Source organism: Mastigoproctus giganteus, chromosome 11, assembly GCF_048544385.1.
Source record: "Mastigoproctus giganteus isolate SK-2022 chromosome 11, ASM4854438v1, whole genome shotgun sequence".
NCBI lineage: Eukaryota > Metazoa > Arthropoda > Arachnida > Uropygi > Thelyphonidae > Mastigoproctus > Mastigoproctus giganteus.
Window position 1 is genome coordinate 163,171,365 of NC_143585.1, and position 22,258 is coordinate 163,193,622.

At 37.6% G+C, this 22,258-nt stretch overlaps 1 protein-coding gene across 3 annotated transcripts in view; it reads left to right on the forward strand.

Moving 5' to 3' along the window:
- LOC150078548 (uncharacterized) overlaps positions 1-22,258 on the forward strand; it is a 732,675-nt gene that overhangs the window by 153,652 nt on the left and 556,765 nt on the right. For all 3 annotated transcript variants that reach the window (XM_090384778.1, XM_090384777.1, XM_090384779.1), the window contains exon 7: positions 5,930-6,058. In XM_090384778.1, the coding sequence (XP_090240904.1) occupies positions 5,930-6,058 (129 nt within the window). The remainder of the gene's footprint in view (positions 1-5,929; positions 6,059-22,258) is intronic.

Genomic DNA, 22,258 nt, shown 5'->3' on the forward strand with positions numbered 1-22,258 from the left:
GACCCCATATTCACCAGATATAACATTATTGGAATTCCATCTAATTCCTAATTTGAAGAAATACTTGATTGGCATCCATTTTTTTCACTGACAGTGACATTGCTGCAGTGCATGTATTCTTGGAGGCCAAAGAGAAAACTTTTTTTGCAGTAGAATCAATGCATTGCAGCATTGGTGGCAAAGGTGTACTGATTCCAAGGGGACGACTGTGTTGAAAAGTAACATGCTACCAGGTTTTTTTTTTAAAAAACCCTCCATACTCAGGCCATGAACTTTTCAGATTCTCCTCATGTGGTAGTAACTTCCCATTTCCAGTAACACTTCTCTCAACCAGAGCACCCACTTTGGGGTTGAGTTTTTGTGCTTGCCCAAGTATTTGCATGCTTTTCTTTACTTTAAACTTTCATGACCATCTTTTTTGTGAAACTAGCTATTAGATTATTTTGAGCTGCCTTCCATACTATTTCTATCCTTTCCTTCCCCCCGCCCTTTCTCATGCTTGATTATTTTTTTCATCCTTCCTTATTCATCAAGCTATTCTCTGTACTCTAACCATATTAGAAGTTCCAAAGCATATACCTATATGCTTTGGAACTTCTAATTTTGACTTTTACACTAATGTTCCTAAAGCCAAGACCCCCTAATCAGCAGTTCTTGGTATTAGGGTTTTATGTTCCCAAAATACCTGAGTACCCATCTTTAGTAGGCAGTGTACTATTTTTCTTCCTTTTTATAAAGTCTGCACTTTCCTGTTGCTTCTCTTTTACATATTATTATTCAGTCTTCCCCATCCCCACACACACTTCCATCATTTCAGTTACATTGTTTCGTACTGAATGAATGTTACAATAGAGTGCACTGCCGTGCACTCTGTTGTAACATTCATAAATAATCACAAACTAATCTGAACTTAATCATCTATGCATTGTCATTGTAATCAATACATAATACATATTACATAATACATAGTATTAGGATTATTCTCCAAAACTCTGCCTTTTATTTTTCAAATCTACTATTTGCACTTTGTTAGCAACAAAGTTAATTTAACAAAGTTAAAGTGTTAATTTAACTTTGTTAAATTAACACTTTTTAGAACAGTTTGCATAAGTCTGAGTAGAGCTCTAGTCACTACAAAGCTGTTGTTGTTGTTATTTGGTTTTTAGGAGCATTAGCAACTAAGGCCATATTGCTCCGGGATATGCGGTGGTCATTCCCTGACCTTTCCGTATCCTCCGTATTTGGTGGTGACGGGCTTGAACCCCGGTCTAATCAAGAAGCGTGTGCTACGCACTGCTGCTCCTTCCCACCTGGCTAGGAGGCACCACTACAAAGCCTTGGACGGGCTGTTATGTTTGTAGTCCCCCAACGATATTGGCTGTCCCTACTAATTATATTGATACTGTTACGTAACTCCTCTTTCATACTTTTATATTCATTTCTGGCTCTTAATTCTTCATCCTTTTTTCTAATATTTGCAGCTTTACTTATTCTCATACATCTTTATTCTCAACCCCACTTTCAATAGTTCTAATATGAAATATATATTTATTGTGTTTTTATTACTTTTATTCAATTATAATATCTTATTCAGTTGTAATTTACTGGTGTTTAATTCTTTAATGTGTAACCCAGTCTTCAAATTTATACTTTTATTCTTATTAGCATTAGCATTAGTAGAGGCATATGATGCAAGAAAGCAAGCTTATTCAGCATCAGCCAAAAAAAAAAAAAAAAAAAAACCACTCCCATTTCACCCCTCCATTCGTTCGAAATACCTGCCCAGTTGAGCCTTAAATTTGTTTAGGCTGTCAACTTCAGCAACAAGTGATGGAAGTCGGTTCCACCAACCAACCACCTGCTGGCCGAAGGCAAATTTCCGCACATCTATCCGACATCCGCCCTTCCTCAATTTTAATTTATGCCCTCTGAGGTGATTATTCTGAGCAAGAGGAAGAATCCCATCGGCATTGAGCATGCTCGAACCATTCAAAGCCTTATACACCTCTATCAGATCACCTCGCCGGTGCCTAGTCTCCAGACTCTGTAATTTGCAAAACTTAAGCCTTTCTTCGTAAGAGCAACCCTTTGTTCCATTCACTAATCTTGTTGCCCTTCTCTGTACCCGTTCCAGCAGCTCTACATCCTTCTTGAAATGAGGCCTCCAGACCTGTATACAGTACTCAGGTTGTGGCCTGACCATTGCCTTATACAAGGGAATAATCACCTCCTTATCCCTGCTAGAAAAATTCCTGTATATCATTGACAAGACACCATGAGCTACTCTTGCAGCTCGTCTGCACTGCTCAGAGAACTTCATATCTGCCTGCACAATTACCCCCAGGTCCTTTTCATTCTCCACCACTGTCAGTGTAGTACCGCAGAGTTGATACGTTGATCTGGGGTTACTGTTTCCCATATGTAGTACTTTACATTTGTCAATGTTAAACTTCATTTGCCACCTCTCAGCCCATCTGTTCAACATTTCCAGATCCTGTTGCAGCAGCATAGCGTCAGTAGTGTCCTTAACAACCCTGCCAACCTTTGTATCATCTGCAAACTTGGACATTAAACTTGATATACCATCATCAATATCATTCATAAATACAGAAAACAACAACGGACCCAACACTGAACCCTGAGGAACTCCACTAATAACATTAGTCCACATTGAGCAGTGATATTCTTCCTTGTCTCTTTTACATTTCTAATAGTTCTGGCAATTTGATGTAGTGGTCACTGAATAAACTAACATTTTCGTATTACACACACACACACACACACACACACACACACACACACACACACACACACACACACACACACACTTTGAAGATTCTGTTAACACAGTATCAAGATTTACATATGTGTGTATTTATGTATATATTCTCTTGAAAGTGTACAAAGTCATGCTGCCATCTATCAACAGTGTTTACATGAAATAGTAGATGTTTTTATATTTGCAGTAGTTTTGAAAATTGGTATAAGAGGGTGTATCCTTTCAACAAGGTTTGAGATTACGTAGGCTTATACAGGCTAAAATTGCAAAAATTCTCTGGAATTCCGATCCATAAATTGATGAAACCGAATCAGATAATACATATATTTTTTTTTTTAAATGAAAAAGAATTAATGAAGTGATTTTATTTTTTGAAATTTTTTTTTATTTTTATTTCTAAATTTTTTTACAAGTTTTGAATTTATTTCTGACAATCCTTCTCAAATGTTTGGCAGTAAATCAAAATATGAAAAAAATAATATTTAAAAAGTATAAAAATTAATATTTATGTTCATAATTTTTACAAATGTCCAAATTTCTTGAAACACCTCACTCCAAATGACATGCATACTGTCAGGAAACACTCACAAAAATGGTTAATGCTAGCAAGAATTTTCTTTGAAAAATAAGTTACATTATAGAATTTTTATGCCTAAAATATTAACTGTTCATAAAATGAACCGTTAAGTTTCAGTTTATAGCATATAATGTAAAATGCTTCCTTGAATATTCTGATTGGTCTATAGTGCATTTGCAGACTTAAAAATCTCAGTCCATCCCACATTTTAAAATATGGTAGATGAATTGGACTTCACTTCTGCAAAACTATATCCTGTGTGTTTTCATAATCTTATAAGGTGTCTCCTTTATGATTCTCCAGCATACACTTCTTTGCATCTACACTCAAGAAGTTTTTAGCACTCACGAAATGGTAAATTTTATTTTAGATACTGGGAACCTAAAGAAACTAATAATAATATTGTGTTCCTCATTTCCCTTGCTGTCTTTTTATTTATTATCCTCTTCTCAGTTTTTTGATCTCATCAATTTTTATCACTAATCTCATTAATTTTTGCATCACAATTTCTCACTTTCTCTGTTTGGTTTCTTAACAGACTTCTGCCTTTTTGCCACTTATTTAATCAATAGTTTTTCTTATAGTAATTTTTTTTATTTAAATTGTCTCATGCTTTGTTTAAAATCTAGATATAACATTTTATGATGGCATTCTTGTTAAAAACTATAATATCATTTTCTTTATTTGATAATAGGTGGTTCCACTCCAGAAGTGGAGTAGAAATGTTGGATAACAGATTAGTTAATTATATTGGTTGTACCGGATATAGAATGATTCCAGATGTTTGATTTCAGTAAATTATTTAATGGTTCTTCTGAAACCATTCATTTGATGACCTTGGTTTATTAGCCCAGTGCTGCCACTCTTAAAACACTTAAAATAACTGACTGTGCTTGGAGTTAGATTAGTATTCTTCTTAAATTTTTAACACTCCAGTAGGGGTGCAGATTTTTATACCAAAACAGAAAAATTTTAAATATCTATTAGATTTATGTCTGTCAGCGTGAATTTTAGTATCCTTATTATAATATTCAGATTATGATAATGATTAATTTTTGAATTGGGAAAGTATAGCTTTTTAAACGTGAAGAATTGCCCATATGTTGATTTTTAAATTTTCGTTTTTTTTTTTTTTTTTTTTTTTTTTTACTTGCATTACTTTGGTGAATGTTGTAAATGAGATATATCTAGAAAAAAAAAAAGAAAAAATATTTTAATAACAGTACTACTAATACTAATGATATTATTTATTCTTCTTAAGCAATAAGAATAAATTAATGTAATGTCAAAGGATAAAGTTATAAAGGGTACACAGTTTTCTCAACAATTTCTTGGACTCAGTGTGGTGGTGTAGATAGGGAAAAATTTCTCTTAATCTCCTAAATAGCAAAGCATTTTGATTTCATGCCTTTTAAAATGTTTATTTTATTTTTTAAATTATAAATTATGTTGTATTCCTTTACTAAATTTTGTTATTTTAAGTAATGTAAGGGATTTAAATGCTAAACAGTTTTTATACAGATTTTAATTTCAGAAATTTAGGATAATTCAGAAATAGTGAAACAGTTCTGAAGTTTTTATTGGTGAGTAGTAGTTACTTATTTTATCAGTAGTTGGTGCGTACATAGTATTAAAAAGAAATTGATGACTTTCAGTGAAGCAAAATGAATGCAATGCATTTTTTCTGTTTGAACAGTTCTTCTTGGTATGTTAAGAGACTTTTTTCTTACATAGATTGCTGAAAATGACTTAAATCGTCAGGCCATCTAAAAAAAATTTCTTAATACAAATTTCCCGAATCATTGGATGGGAGAAAGTTTTTTTTTTTTTTTTTTTTTTTTTTTTTTGGGTAGTTGCTGGCGCATCGGCTTCTGTGGCCATAATGCACCTCCCAAGGTTTTTGCAGTACTTTGATCCAAACCCGAGGCGGGATTCGAACCCGCGACCTTTGGGTTGCCAGGCAGGCATTTTACCCACCCGGCTAACTCGGTCGGCTATGGGAGAAAGTGGTGGTCAGCATAATCCCAGGAACTCACATTGCTAGATTTTTTCCTCTTTTGGGACATAATTAAAGATTACTTTTATCACCCACCATTATCAGCAAAAATTCACACGAGCTGAAGAACAGAATCAGCTACCATGTAACACCTGACTTATTATAGCAGGACGTTGACTTTTATTGGGATATATGAAATTTGAAATTTTAATGCAGCTGAACTGCATTAAAATTTCAAACATCAATAAAAAAAAAAATTCAAAACTGTGGCTTTATTTCTGAGTATATTTTACAAAGTTGTAAGACTTACAATGTGGTGAAGTTGCTTTTGAATTATCATCAATGTGACAAGTTCTGTAAAACAATTTTCTGCCCATCAGCAATTTTTGAATCACTGCTTTTGACTACAGCAAACCATTGTTATAAGTCATTCTGAAAAGAATGACTTATTATATAAGAATGACATTCTGAAAAGAATGAGTTATACAATAGTTTGCTGTAGCCAGGAACTTGTATGACAATAAGAACATTTCACTGTAACTTTGCAATAGTGATGGAAATTTTTTCATTCTTTTAGGAAGCAGCTCTTATAGGCCAGCACACTTTTATATCTGAACAGTTCATTACTTTGATCAGTGTTCTGCATACTGTGATCCAATCTCAAGAGGCAGCTCTTCAAAATTTCAAGAAATTGATAGATTCTAAGGTAAGAATAGTAGTAGTGCTATAAAGTATTTGACTTTTATATTTTCACACATAAAATTCTAATTATGTTAGGGAGCTGGGTATATTCCTGTTTGTATGCCATATCCAAAAATTTCATTAATTCATACATGCCCTTCCCCCCAGCCCATGTCTATATTCACCTTCTCTACAAAATTCATCCCGGATAGCCAGACTAATAAAAAAAACTTATCATTGAAAAGATTTAAACTTTCCAAAAATGTGCTCATTCATTTCACAAATATATGGTCTTGGTTCCAAATTCAGTGATATCCATCTCCAATCTGCCCAGCTCACTTACACTTTTTGACAGAATCTTAATTCTCAGTTGCCTTAAGTATTTGCTCAGTGATTATTTATGCATATATCTGGTCTGATATTCCTTGTCAGAGACTTCCTAACCTGGAATCTCCTCTGGCTTAAAAATCTGTTTACCCCATTCTGTCAATTTATCTATTACTTTATCATTCTCCTATTGCTAAGATCACTTAGAACTTTTTGACTTCCTTTCTCTTAAACCCTGCTTTCTCTAATCTAACTTTCCTGAGGTAAGGATGCAGCATATCACAATTAGCTTGAATCCAAATCTCCTTATTTATTTTTTTCCTCCCTATTTTTCTGCCTACTAAAGCTCACATCAGTTGGAAAACAATTATTAATCAACCCAAACTCTATTTTGAACAGGCCAAGAGTAGAAAATGTGCTTGTTCTAATGGTAGTTGAGCCTTTGCTCTCTGGACTGTTGGCAATTTCTGTCCATAGTTTCACCTCTGTTATGCACAAATGGTTCTGTTGCATTCTTAGCTAAACATAAATCTAATTTAATAGCATCCTACTTTTCCTAAAACTGTTGCATCAATGATCTCGTTGAAGATGATCTTACAAAATGTACTCCACTCAGTGCCTCTTGAGATCTATCAGTGGGATATTAGATAGTCTTGATGCCAAGAAAGCCCCAGGTCCTCATGGCATTTTATCACTTGTTCTTTGAAGCCTATGCTCCTGCTTTGTGTTGCCCTTTTACACTTTCTTATTCTTCTAGTGTTTTCCTTTTGCATGGAAATTTGTTTCTATTGGCTAGTTTCTAAAAATAGGTGACAGATCTCTCCCGTTCAGTTATCACCCCATTGTGTTGTGCTTACCTCTTCTATTTACAAATTAATGGAGAAATCGGTCAATTGCCAACTCTTAAACTATCCCAAAACCTTAACCACCAATATAGAGTGTCAATGTCAATCCACTATTTTGGCTCGTGTTCTTCAACTTTCATTGAAAAAGTGTGGTGAAATTCACACGGTTGTTTGTCATTTCTAAGGCTTTTTTTTAATCATTTCCAGTATAAAGGGTCTAGTGCCCATAATATGGGAGCCCATTTAAATTTTTTAAACAGGCATTCCATCTTATGGAATGCCTCCTGTATTTTGCAATTTGGTATACAGTTTTTTTTTTTTTTTTTTTTTTCTCTCTAACTGCACACTGTGGTTAATGATAGATGCTCTGTCTTTCAACTTCTCCACTTTTACTGGTGACCAAATGTTTAAATTACACATATAATTACTAGAGGCTAAATATTAATAAGAAATTTGTAATCAAATTAATAAATCTATGTAAATGAAGTATAAAGATAGCATAATCGACTAGTTATGCTATCTTTATAGTTGCTGAAGAAGTACCACAGTATCTGAGAATTTTTGGCCCTGAAACAGAAAAGTGAGAAACATTCATTAAACTTCTTTTCAAAAGGGCTTGAACCATATAAATAAGTCAGGAAGACAAATGCAACACTCTTTCTCATGTGTGCAAGTGCTGTGGAGGCCAGATGACTTCTATTATGAAATGATAAAACACCTTTCACCACAATCCAGGGATCACCTTTTAATTTTATTTAATAGAATTTTTCTTAACAAACAATTTCCAGATTTCTGGTGAAAGGCAAGCATTCTTGCCCTCCCGAAACCAGGAAAGGATCCTAGAAATCCAAGTAACTATCATCCTATCACTCTGACAAATTGTTTGTGCAAGCTGTGGAAAGAAAGGTTAATGCATGCCTTATATAGTATTTGGAAACAAGTGGGCAGCTTTCCAGGACACAGTGTGACATCTAAAGAAACAGATCCACTCTGGGCCATTTAATCCAATTGGAAATGTGCATTCGTGATGCTTTTGTTAAATCCAAGCATCTGGTAGCAGTTTTCTTTGATATTGAAAAAGCATACAACACATATTACATTTGGCATATTACAAGATGTCTGTAACTTTGGTCTTGTGGGTAACCTTCCTCTTTTTATTAAAAACTTTCTTTGCAAATTGCCTATTTCAAGTCTGTTTACGATCCACACTCTCCTGAGTGTTTTCTCTGGAGAAGGGAGTCCCACAAGGATCCGTTCTAAGTGTCAATCTTTTCACAATAAAAATAACTCTATTACAGCACAACTTCCACCCATGGTAAACAATGCTTTCTATGTTGAAGATTTTAATATATTTTGTCATTCATGCAATATGAGGGTCATTGAAAGGCAACTACAGAAAACCATTGATCACCTTACATCTTGGTCATTGGCTTAATTGAGTTCAGATTTTCATCACAGAAGACAGTTTGTGTACATTTCTGTCGCAGATGTAATCGTCATCCTGACCCAGATTTAATGCTTGGGCAAAACAACATCCCAGTTGTAGCAGAAGTCAAATTCCTCGTACTTATTTTTGACAAGAAGCTGACATTTCTACAACCCCAGGATCCTGAGTTGGATATCATCATTCTTCTCTTTGGTGATTCTCTCTCTCTCTCTCTCTCTCTCTCTCTCTCTCTCTCAGGGTACTCAATTTTTTTTTGTCTAGTGCAGCATAAGCCTCAGGCTTCCTTGCACCATATGACTATTAATAATAATAATATTCGTCAGCTTAGGTTAAGGTGTGTAAACGGCTTAACATCCTTCGTATGCTTTTGCCAACTTCGTGGGGCACAGTTCTACTCTTCTTCGTCTCTACCGAGCCCTTGTCTGTTCCAAACTTGACTATGGGTCTCGGGCACTGGCGGATCCAGAAAAAAATGACAAGAGGGGCAAAATTTGCGACTGGGGGGGGCCACCATTTTGTGCCTTGTTTGTGCACAAACGAAGCACAAAATAATGCACAGAACAAAACAAATACGACACTCAAACGTAATGTGACTGGCAGACACAGCTAAACTCTGAATTACTTTGAAGTAAACATTATGCATGACCAAACTGCGTGACGCCTCGGACTAGAATGGTGATCACATCAGCATTAGTGTTGCCAACTGTAGTCAGTTGAAAATAGCTGAGCCACAATGCAAAAATAGATTAAATCCTTTGTTAACAATGAAAAAAAACTTTTTTTTTTGTAGCTAAAGGAAATTTAAACGATTGGTGTATATTCTCCGAAAATGACAGGGGGGGGGCACATGCCAGGTACCCCTATGCTGAATCTGCCACTGGTCTCAGGTGTATGGTTCCACTAAAGATCTAACCACTAAAGATGAAATCCCTGCCCGATTATCCTATGTGGGCATCAGTTTTCAAGCCACAATGGGAAAATCTCTACAACACCCATCGGACTGCCAAACAAACCTTTTGGTATTTGGATCCTAGGGCTGCTAAATGAACTAAACATGACGGTAGACCACTTTGCCCAGCCACCAAGGAAATTCATCCCACCCTGGCATGCCCATCTTCCAACTTGTGACCTCCCTTAACATCTGGCAAAGTCTACTATGCTGCCATAAGTCTACCAGCAACTCTTTGCATCACATACAGTGCAGTTTCCTGACTTCCTGCTGGTCTATACAGATGGCTTGAAGTTAGAATCTTATGTAGGATCTACTGTTGTATATCCTCAAAAAACATCATCAAATAAGATCTCACAAGAAACTAGCATTTATACTGCAGAGTTGCATGCTATAGAAATAGCCCTTGATCACAAGTGTGTTACAGGCTCTATTATCGATGAGTTATAACCCTCATCCAGTCCTGTCCCAGATACTTTTTCTCTTGTTAAATCAAAATTTTACATTTGCTTCTGCTGGATGCCAAGCCACATTGGTATCAGAGGGAAATAAATTAGCTGATATTACTGCCAAATCAGCCATGGGAATAACTGATTTAATCAGCCATTGGAATAATCAATGCCTGTCCGGGCCCCTTAAGACTACAGGTAAATAATACACTCTAAATTATATTCCCAATTGCAAGATTCTTGGCACAGACAGGCCACAAATAAACTTTACGACATTAAGCCTGTAATCACACAATGGCATTCCAGTGTATGCAGGGTCCAAAGAAAGGAAGTTGTTCTTCCTCGGCTCTGCATAGGTCATAGTCGTCTAACACATTCCTTTTTGCTGAGGGCGGATGACCCACGTGTAAGATGTGTAATTTATTTTAACTGTTCAACACTTTTTTGTAGAAGGTCCTGTTTTTAGAAAAACACAACACTTATTTTTTAGGGCTTTTAATACTCTGACTGAATCATCTTGATCAGATTTTAGGTGACAGAGTCAACTTGTCTGATGATTTTAACATTCAATTAATTTCTATACAAAGATTTAAGTTTATATTTTTTATTTAACTTTATGCTGTAGTCTATCATATTTACCTTCTTGACATGGTAGCCTGTTTAGAGGCTACCAAACATTTTTGCATTGACTTTATTTTGACTTGGGGCATTATGGCCTCAGCTGCCAGTGTGCCATAAAAAAAACTAACTCAATCAATCAATCAAAACATCTTTATTATCTTACTTGGCTCTTGGTATAAGCACATCACAAATATAGAAATATTTGTGATGTGCTTATACACACATAATAATTTCAGAAAAGGAAATTACGATGCCTTAAGGTACTACATGGCCTCTATTAACTGGGTAGATATCGCGCAGAGAATGAATACATTTGAACTGTGGTACGCTTTTAAAACATTAATCACCGATGCCTTGAATGCGTATATACCATTAAAAAAATACTCCACGAGAAGGGTTCCAAGTTGGATGAATAGTGAAGTTGCCACATTACTTGAGCAGAAAAAGGTGGCATGGAAACGTTACAGAGCAATAAAAAGTACTGAAGCCTATAACAGCTACAAGGTGATGTGTAATAGAGCCACAGAAAAGGTTCGACAGGCAAAGGCAGTTTATGAGAAATCACTAGCAAACAGAGCAAAGAGGGGGGATAAAGAATTCTTCACATATATAAATGCCAAGAAGAGCAGGACAAACCAGATCGGACCTCTACGTAAGGGAAAGGGGATAGTAATAAATACACCAGCTGCCGTTGCAGATGAACTCAACCGTTATTTTGCATCGATATTTACAAATGAAAAGCCTTTTGTGGCAATGGGAAATTGTGGGAGCGAAGTTAAAAAATATGTAATTAATGATATTGAAATCTCGCAAGATTATTTAATGAAAAAACTTTCAAGCCTACAGACTAGTAAGGCTCCTGGAGTTGATGGAATATACCCTATAATCTTGAGAGAGGCGGCAAGCGAGTGCATTGAACCACTGAGGCTGGTTATGCGAGCATCACTAGACTCTGGGGAGATTCCCTTGGATTGGAAAAGTGCAAATGTATCTCCCATACATAAGGGTGGCTCTAAAAGTGAAGTGGGAAATTATCGACCTGTCAGTCTGACTTCAGTAGTAGGGAAAATCATGGAGGCATTGATCAAGGGTGGAATTCAGGATCATTTGGATCGAATTGAAATTCTCAAGGATACTCAGCATGGTTTTGTAAAGGGAAAATCATGTTTAACAAATCTGGTTCGCTATTTCGAAAGGGTCACTCACGAGCTGGATTTAGGGAATAATTTCGACATTGTTTATTTAGATTTCAGCAAAGCTTTTGACTCAGTCCCACATGAGCGGTTGCTTTATAAGCTGGAACAGGTTGGAATCACTGGAAAAATCCTTAGATGGATAGAAGGATGGCTTCAGGGCAGGAGGCAGAGGGTTGTGATAAATGGCTATTCCTCAGATTGGGTTGCTGTAAGAAGTGGGGTTCCCCAAGGATCAGTATTAGGACCACTGTTGTTTTTAATTTTCATAAACGACATTGATGAAGGGATAGAGGGCGTGATGTCTAAATTTGCAGATGATGTTAAAATTGGTAGAGTAGTTAATGATCACTGTCAAGCTGAGCTTCTTCAGAGAGACCTAGATAGACTTCAAGAATGGTCAGAAAAATGGCAGCTGTGCTTTAATCCAACAAAGTGTAAGGTATTACACCTGGGAAACAGTAATCCCAAAATAACTTATTCACTTGGTGGAGTTCAACTAAACCCAGTACTGGAGGAAAGGGACTTGGGTGTTACGATACGGTCAGACATGAAATTCTCTGAGCATTGTAAACAGGTTGCAAGGAAGGCCCATGGTGTCTTATCGATGATCTATCGAACTTTTGCAAGTAGAGATAGGGACGTGATAATCCCATTATATAAGGCCTATGTTAGACCACACTTGGAATACTGTGTTCAAGTATGGAGACCGCACCTAAAGAAAGACATCGAGCTTCTTGAAAGGGTGCAAAGAAGGGTAACTCGCCTGGTGAGATCGGCAAAAGGGCGTCCGTATGAAGAAAGACTTCGAATATGTGGGTTGCAGAGTTTGGAAACTAGACACCTTAGGGGAGATTTGATTGAGGTGTTTAAGGCTCTGAGAGGCATCAGTAAAATGAATGAGGACAAAATTTTCAAGATTATAAATGATGCTAGAACTAGGGGACATAAATTCAAGTTACGCGGGGAAATGTTTAGATTGGACTGCAGGAAGTTTTATTTTAGCCAGCGAGTTATAAATTACTGGAATAAGTTGCCTTCATGGGTGGTAGAGGCCGACAGTTTGGGGAAATTCAAAGGTCATCTGGATAGTACTTTCGGGTAAGGGAAGCGCATAGGATGATAGGATTAATTTCCTTTTTATTTAATTTTTAATTTCATTTTATTATTTTTATTTATTTATTAATTATTATTATTTATTTATTTATTTAATTTTTGTTTTTATCATTGTTTTGTTCGGATTTTTTTTTTTTTTTTTTTTTTTTTTTTTTTGGCTGGTGCAGCATAAGCCATAGGCTTTCTTGCACCATACGGCCGTTACTAATACTAATACTAATACTAATAGCTTTACGATGGTGATCCATTTCAGAGACCCCATTATATGTTTGCCAGCGGCAAAGGTATGACATTGTAGAGCACATCATCTTTTAACAAAAGGTCATATTACCATTAGTTGAGGCATACAATGCAAGAAAGCAAGCTTATGCAGCATCAGCCAAAATAAAAAAAACCCTCCCATTTCACCCATCCATTCACTCTAAATACCTGTCCAGCTCAGCCTTAAATTTATTTAAGTTATCAACTTCCATAACAAGAGATAAAAGTCTGTTCCAGCAATCAACTAGCTGCTGACTAAAGGCAAATTTCTGCACATCTATTCTACAACTTTCTTTCCTCAGTTTGAATCTATACCACCATCAGGTTCTTAATTGGTACCTCCGTAGCAAGGTGGGAAGGAGCAGCAGTGCATAGCACCCGCTTCTTGATTAGACCGGGATTCGAGCCTGTCACCACTAAATACGGAGGACGCGGAAAGGTCAGGGAATGACCACCGCATATCCTGGAGCAATATGGCCTTAGTTGCTAATGCTCCTAAAAACCAAATAACAAACAAACAAACAGGTTCTTAATCTGAACAAGAGGAAGAATTCCATCAGCATTGAGCTTGCTCAACCCATTCAAGGCTTTATACACCTCAATCGGATCACCTCACATTTGCGTAGTCTTCAGGCACTGCAATTTGCAGAACTTAAGCCTTTCTTGGTAAGAGCACACCTTTGTTCCCCTCACCAATCGTGATGCCCTTCTTTGTAATCGTTTTAGCAACTCTACAATTGTAATCGTTTTAGCAATTCCAAAAATGAGGCCTGTACACAGTATTCAAGGTACGGCTGGACGATTGTCTTGTACAGAGGGATAATGACTTTGTCCCTGCTAGGAAAATTCCTATATATCATTGACTAGACTCTGTGGCCTGCTCTGGCAAGCCCGTCTGCACTGCTCGGCAAACTTCATATCTGACTGCACAATTAACCCCAGGTCTTTTTCACTCTCCTCTTTCCTGAGTGTAGTACCACACAGTTCATAAGTTACTCTTGTGTTACTGCTACCCATACGCAGTACTTTGCATTTGTCAATGTTAAACTTCAATTGCCACTTATCAGTCCATTTGCCCAACTTATCTACATCCGGTTGCAGTAGCATACTGTCTTTACCATCCTTCACAACCCTGCCAACCTTTGTATCATCTGCAAGCTTGGATATTAAGCTTGATATACCTTCATCAACATCATTGATGAATACACAAAAAAACAATGGGCTCAGCATGGAAAACGCTGGGAAACTTCACTAATAATAGTCCACGAAGACCAGTGTCCATTGATTACCACTCTGTTATCTACCACTCAACCATCCCTTTATCCAATGTAGCAACTTACATTTAATGCCATACCTCTCCAATTTGTACAGCAGTCTTCCATGTGCAACAGTATCAAAATCTTTTCTGAAATCCAATTATGATATCAAAATTGTTTTTGACATTCAGTTCCTCTGTAACCACATCATAGTATCCAATCAAATTATACGTGGTCTGAATTCTAATCTCAATGATGTCCATTTCCACTTGCAGTCTGCCAAACCCCATGTACTTTTTCTGACATAATCTCAGTTATTGGTTAATTCAACTACTGCTCATCTTACTTGCCCAAATTATTCACTGTATGATTCCTTTCGCCTCAAAGGTGGTACTTGTGCATATGTCCATTCTGATATTCCCTCTCAGAGAATTGGTATGAAATCTCTTCCCTTCGATCTTCTCTGGCTTAAAATCTCTCTACCTCATTGTGTCAAATACATCTGTTGCCTCTACCGTTCTCCCAACTCCACTAATCACTTGGAGCTGTTTGACTTCCTCTCTGCAACTTGACTTTCTCCAATCCAACTTTCCTAACAGTGTGGTAATTTTCCTTGGTGATTTTAATGTTCACAACTCCAGCTGGCTTCCATTTTCTAGTCACACCGGCCCGCCTGGTCGAGATGTCGAAGCTTTTGCAATTTCTAATGACCTTGCATAGATTGTTTATTTACCTACAAGAATACTGGACAGTCCTTACCATACAGCCAAAATGCTTGATCTTTTTCTCACAAACAACCCTTCTAAGTACACGGCCGAAGTGAGTGGTCCTTCAGGTACCTCAGATCACAACTTAGTGATTGTCTCTTCTCCAATGGAACCTTTATCTCATGGCTATTCCCAACCTCATATTGTTTGGCACTACAAGAATGCAAAATGGGATGACCTGCGGGATTTCTTTTCATCTTTTCCTTGGTCGGACTACTGTTTCAAAACTTCTGATGTCAACGGTTCCTCAGATAGTGTCAGTGAAATTATTCTTGTAGGCATGGAATCCTTTATTCCACAATCCACTTTAAAATACCGTCCGTTATCTGAACCTTGGGTTTCCAATAAATGTGCTAAGGCTGTTCAAGAGAAGAATGATGTATATTGTAATTGGCTTGTTTCCAATTCTTCAGTTTCATTTTCTGCCTATATCAAACCTCGCAACAATTGTAAAGCAATTATTAATCAGTCCAAACTAGATTTTGAACAGGCTAAGAATAGACAACTTGCCTCTTGCCCTAATGGTAGCCGAGCATTCTGGTCTCATGCCAAAGCATTTGGCTGCAACTTTTGCCGTCTCTGCCCCCACCTCTGTCAAAACCAGATAGTTCTGTTGTCACTTGAACCAAGGATAAAGCTGACCTGCTAGCATGTGGTAACGAGACATGGACATGTCGGAACGAGAGTAGCCTTGTGCGGGCGAAGTTTTTATGGCTGAGGAACATAGAGAAGTTTTTTTCTGTTTTATTAACTTAAATTGGCTTGAATTGGCTTGATTTTTTAGAGTAGCTCTATATTCCTAGTTACGATACTTAGTTTAAATTTTAACGTAGAGAGAGATTTTGTAGGTTATTACTTAGTATTGGTAAGGGTATTCAATCCACCTTTTTTTACAAATTTTGCAGAGCCGGCGAACTGGAAGTTTTTTAGCTATAGTTAGCCACTTTATTGACCAATTGTTATATTAAATTATTTTCTGTAAGTAGCTTATAGATATAGGCAAGATCCTTGATTTATTCTGAATTGAAACAGCGAGATTTTGGAACTTAATTAATATTTAAGTGTCCGTAGATTTACCGGTTGTAACCGCCATTGTTATACGATATGTTATATCCCGAACTAGATATCATTAGCTTAGTATAGTATAGTATATAATATCAATTAATCAGTAAAATTTATTAATCTTGTTGAACTTCATTGTCAATTAATTGTACTTTTAATGAAATACATATAACAACTTAGATTTTACGAACGTAACATAATTAATTACATAACTTGATATGGAACTTATATAAAGAAACTCGAAGACAATACTTCACACTTAAAAAATATATATAGATATATAGTGTTACAACTGCGTTGGGATGCAAGTTTAGGGTTATAATTTTGTACTAAAATTGAAATTTTATTGAAATTGAATCGGAATCATGACTCAGACCACAGCAGCAAAACTAAATGGAGTGCTGTGGCTCAGGGGAGAACTGAGAGGGGGACAGTTGCCCTCTGAATCACAGCCTTTTAAAATTCACTGCTTGCTTGATGTTTGTGGAGCAATCAGGTACGGGACATGATATTGCCAAGGGGGATGTCTTTATGTGCACGCGATGTAAGGAGTGTGATGAAATGAGGCGACAACTCAGCATTGTTATGGGCCTATATGAGAGCTTGAAGGACAGGGTGGATACCCTCGAAGGATCTAAATTGAGGGGCCCATCAAGCTCTCAGCCGCCCACATCAACACTTGATCATAGCGCAACACAGTGGCAATTCCCAAGGAAGAATGCGCTGGTCCCACAGGAACTAGTAGTTGTTGGTGACTATATTGTCAGGGAAATGGGGAACATGCTATATAAAAAGAATAGGTGGAACAGAACCAGGGTATGTCTGCCCAGTAGCAAAGATTTGATGACGTTGTAGAGCAGATATCATATTTTAAGGGCACAAAGGGTGATATTGTTGTACACGTTGGCACTAATGATATTAAGAGTAGGAGACCAGCAGAATTACTTAACAAGTACAGGTCACTGTTGAAAAAAAGCCGCTAATTAGGGTTGAATTTGAAAGTGTCTGCAATTCTAACCAGACAGGATAGGAGGGAGTTTATGATGTGAGCCTTGTCAATCAATTCGGCCCTGGAAAGATTGTGTAAAGCTCAAGGGATAGAATTTTTTTCAGCCTGGTCTGTACTTGTTAACAAGAGAGACTGCTTCTACAGGGATGGGATACACTTAAATAGAAAGGGTGCAAGAATATTTGCTGATGCTATCGAGGCAGTGTTAGGTGGGTCGGAAAACTGCTAGCTTGGAAGGATACAAGGACTAATAGATTAACAGTAGCCACTGGCAGAGGTGAAAGTGATTCTTGCACTGCTTCTATTGAAATGAGCACAGCCTGGTAAACAAGATGCAGGGTATTTCAGAGACTGCTGGGAGTCATTGCGGTACAAGTAAACACATGGGTTATGATAGGGTAGCTAAGAATAGGAACAGGTGCATGTATGTACACCAACTTGCATGTACACAAATGCTAGGAGTTTGGTAAATAAATTTGATGAATTTGAGGTATTGCTCAGAACATCAAAGGCAGATATTGTTGGGATATCAGAGACATGGTGTCACACAGATATAAGGAATGCAGAGGAATTTGGGGAGTACAATGTGCACAGGAAGGATAGACAAGATCGGAAGGGAGGAGGTGTTATATTATTAGTTAAGAAACACATAAAATCCACGGAAGTGAAGCCAGTCGACATCGCTGAACAGTGCAGTGTCGAGTCAGTTTGGTGTGACATAAGCATTGGGAGATCAAAATTGAGAGTAGGAGTGTGTTATAGGCCTAATGACTCTGATGAGTATCATAAGGAACTGTACAGGGAAATAGAGTGGACAATAAATCAGAGAGTCTTATAATGGGGGATTTTAATTTCCCAGATATTGACTGGAATTTGTGGGTTGGTCACTCACACACTAGCAAGGCTTTTGTGGATTTATTGGATGATTGTTTTCTTCATGCATTAAGAATCGGCAGATAAAGGAACCACTAAGTGGCAGTGATCACAGTGTGCTGAAGTGGGATTTACTCAAAGAGGTAACTACCATCAGTTGTAAAGGGAAGTGTTTTTGCTTTCGTAAAGGTGACTAGGGTGGTCTGAGACAGTATTTAAATTCTATATGGTGGGACCAACTAATGATGTTACCAACAGCAAATTCAAAATGGGAATCATTCAAAGAATTTATCTTGGAAGCTACTAGGCTTTACATACCAACTAAGAAATATTGTTTAAGGTTTAGGCCTAAATGGAGGTCATATGAACTAATGAGATATGTGGCAGAGAAGAAAAATGCATGGGATACATATAAATTAATGGGTGACATGGAAGCCTATGATAGATATAAGCTTGTCTGTAACCAAGTCACAAAGAAGATTAGGCAAGCAAAGGCAGATTATGAGAAATCCTTGGCAAAGGATGCAAAGAAAAACAAAAAAGAGTTCTTTACCTATGTAAACTCTAAAAGGAAAGGGATGAATCAGATTGGTCCACTGGATATTGATAGCGCAACTGTTGATGATCCTGCTCAGGTGGCTAACAAACTAAATGAGTATTTTGCATCTACATTCAGCCATAAGGAGTTATTCAGGGAGGGGAATGCCAGAGGTGAGTTAAACTCTGGCAGTGAGCTGGATGATTTTGTAATAACTGAGAGGAAAGTGGAGGAGAAATTGTTGAAGATAAACATAAAGGTACCCTGGGTGGGTGGGATCTATCCAGTTATATTAAAGGAGGCAGCAAAGGAAGTAAGCAAACCCTTAGCCATATTTATGAGAGCTTCCTTGGACTTAGGGGAGGTATCCACAGACTGGAGATGTGCATATGTGACCCCAATTCACAAAGGAGGATCAAAGGCTGACACAAGTAATTATAGACCTGTGAATTTAACTTCTGTTCCAGGAAAATTAATGGAGGCACTGGTTAAAGAAGCACTGCAGGATCATCTAGGCAAGACTTCAGTTATAGCTCGGACACAGCGTGGTTTTGTTAAGGGGAAGTCTTGCCTGACCAATTTGATTGGATACTATGATGCAGTCACAAAAGAACTGGATGCAGGGAATAACTTTGATATTATATACTTGGATCTTAGAAAGGCTTTTGATACTGTTGCACATGGAAGACTGCTGCACAAATTGGAGCAGTGTGGCATTGGAGGCAAATTACTGCTATGGATAAAGGGGTGGTTGAGGTGGAGAAGACAGACAGTGGTAATCAATGGACACTGCTCATCGTGGACACTGAACACTGAACCCTGAGTGGAGTCCCTCAGGGTTCAGTGTTGGGTCCATTATTGTTTTCTGTATTTATAAATGATATTGATGATGATGTATCAAGCTTAATGTCCAAGTTTGCAGATGATACGAAGGTTGGCAGGGTTGCAAAGGACACTACTGACACTATGCTGCTGCTGCAACAGGATCTGGAGAGGTTGACCAGATGGGTTGAGAAGTGGCAAATGAAGTTTAACATTGACAAATGTAGAGTACTGCATATGGGAAGCAGTAAACCCAGAGTAACCTATGAACTCTGTGGTACTACACTGACAGTGGTAGAGAACGAAAAGGAACTGGGGGTAATTGTGCAGGCAGATATGAAGTATTCTGAGCAGTGCAGACGGTCTGCAAGAGTAGCTCATAGTATTTTGTCAATGATATACAGAAATTTTTCTAGCCGGTCTAAGGAGGTGATTATCCCATTGTATAAGGCAATGGTCAGGCCACACCTTGAGTACTGTATACAGGTCTGGAGGCCTCATTTTAAGAAGGATGTAGAGCTGTTGGAACGAGTACATTGAAGGGCAGCAAGATTAGTGAATGGAACAAAGGGTTGCTCTTACGAAGAAAGGCTTAAATTTTGCAAATTACAGTGTCTGGCGACTATGCACCTGCGAGGTGATCTGATTGAGGTGTATGAAGCCTTGAATGGTTTCAGCATTCTCAATGCTGATGGAATTCTTCCTCTTGCTCAGAATAATCATTTGAGAGGGCATAAATTGAAATTGAGGAAAGACAAATGTAGGATAGATGAGCGCAAGTTTGCCTTTAGCCAGCGAGTGGTTGGTGGAACAGACTTCCATCCTTTATTGTGGAAGTTGATAGCCTAAATAAATTTATGGCAGAGCTAGACAGGTACTTGGAACGAATGCAGGGGTGATATGGGAATGTTTTTTTTTTTTTTTTTTTTGCTGATGTTGCGTAATCTTGCTTTCTTGCATCATATGCCTCTGCTAATGCATCCCATTTTTCTTTGAACTCATGTACTAGTGATCTTGTTAACCTCCCACCATTCCCAACATGCTCCATTCAATGCCTCCTGTGGTCTTCCATCAAAAAGATGTCAGAAGGATTTTGACAACTCTATGCTAAGAAAGCTCCACGTCCTGATGGTATTTCTCCACTTGTTCTCAAGACCTGTGCTCCTGAACTTACTCCTGTTGGCTGCCACTTTTTTTCACTTTCTTATTCCAAAGGTGTTTTCCCTTCTGATAACGTCCCTCCAATCCAATTATCGTCCCATTGCAATTACTTCTACTCTAAAGTAATGGAGACATCAATTAACTGCCAACTCTTAAAATTACCTAGAAACCTTTAGCCTGATCAACGATCGCCAGTATGGATTACTTCAGTGTCAATCCACTGGTGATATATTGGCTTATGTTACCCATTTATGGACTAGTTCAATGGAAACGTTTGGTGAAACAGAAGCATTTGCTCTTGACATCTCAAAGGCTTTCAATCGTGTTTGGCATAAAAGTCTTCTAAACAAGCTTCCATCTTATGGTTTGCCAACTGTTTTTTGTAATTGGTTATCCAGTTTACTCTCTGATCGCTCACTGAGATGATGGTAGATGGCTCTCTGTCTTCTAACTTCTCCACTAATTCTGGTGTCCCCCAAGGTTCAGTTCTTTCCCCCACTCTTTTCCTCATGTATATTAATGACCTTCTTCCATTGACTGGAAATCCTATATATAGTTTTGCCGATGATAGCACATTGCATTCCAATTTCCATTTTGAAAACCTTGCCCTGCTCAATCAGCTTCAACTTCTCAAATATCTGTTACCAATTCCTTAAATGTCAATCTTCAGGTAATTCTCCAGTGGGACAAAGACAACTTAGTTGATATCAATCCTTCTAAAACTCAGTCTTATCTGATATCTCGCAAAAAGGATTCTTCTGCTCCTATGCTTATCTTTAGTGACACTCCGATTTCTAGGCAATTTGATATATCTCTTTTGGGATTACCCTGACTTCTAATCTCTCTTGGCACAAGCATATTACAAATATTGCTTCCTCGCGTCTAAAAATCTTGGTTTTCTCTTTCGCTCTCAACGTTACTTTTCTTTTAAACAGCTGTTCACTCTTACAAATCGCAAATCTGCCCTACCATGGAATACTGTTCCCACATCTGGGGTGGTGCCCCCAAAACCTCTCTAGGGCTTATAGATTCCATTCAGAAGAGGGCAGTTAGGTTAATTAATGACTCCTCCCTAACAGAGTCTCTCCACTCTCTGTCTTATAGATGTACTGTTTCTGCTGCATGCCTTTTCTACAGATACTTCCATTGGCTACATTCAGGTTCTTCTGAATTGGCTTCTATAATTACCACTCTCTCTTTCAATTCAATCCGAACACATGCAGCCCCCAGCCAACATCCATTTACTGCCCAACTTCAAATTCACAGAATAAACTTCTCATCTTACTCATTTATTCATTCAACTGCCATTTTCTGGAACAACCTTCCTTCATACGTATTTCCTGTAAATTACAGTCTACAGAAGTTCAAGTCTAATGTCAACAAATATCTTATTTCGTCTTCTCAAACTCCAATCCAAGCACGGTACTAAGTACTATAGGTTCTAATACCTCTCGTGTTTGGGGCTTTCATAAACAAAGAAAAAAAAATGGTTAGACAAGACCTCCCTTTAACAAACCCATGCTGTATCT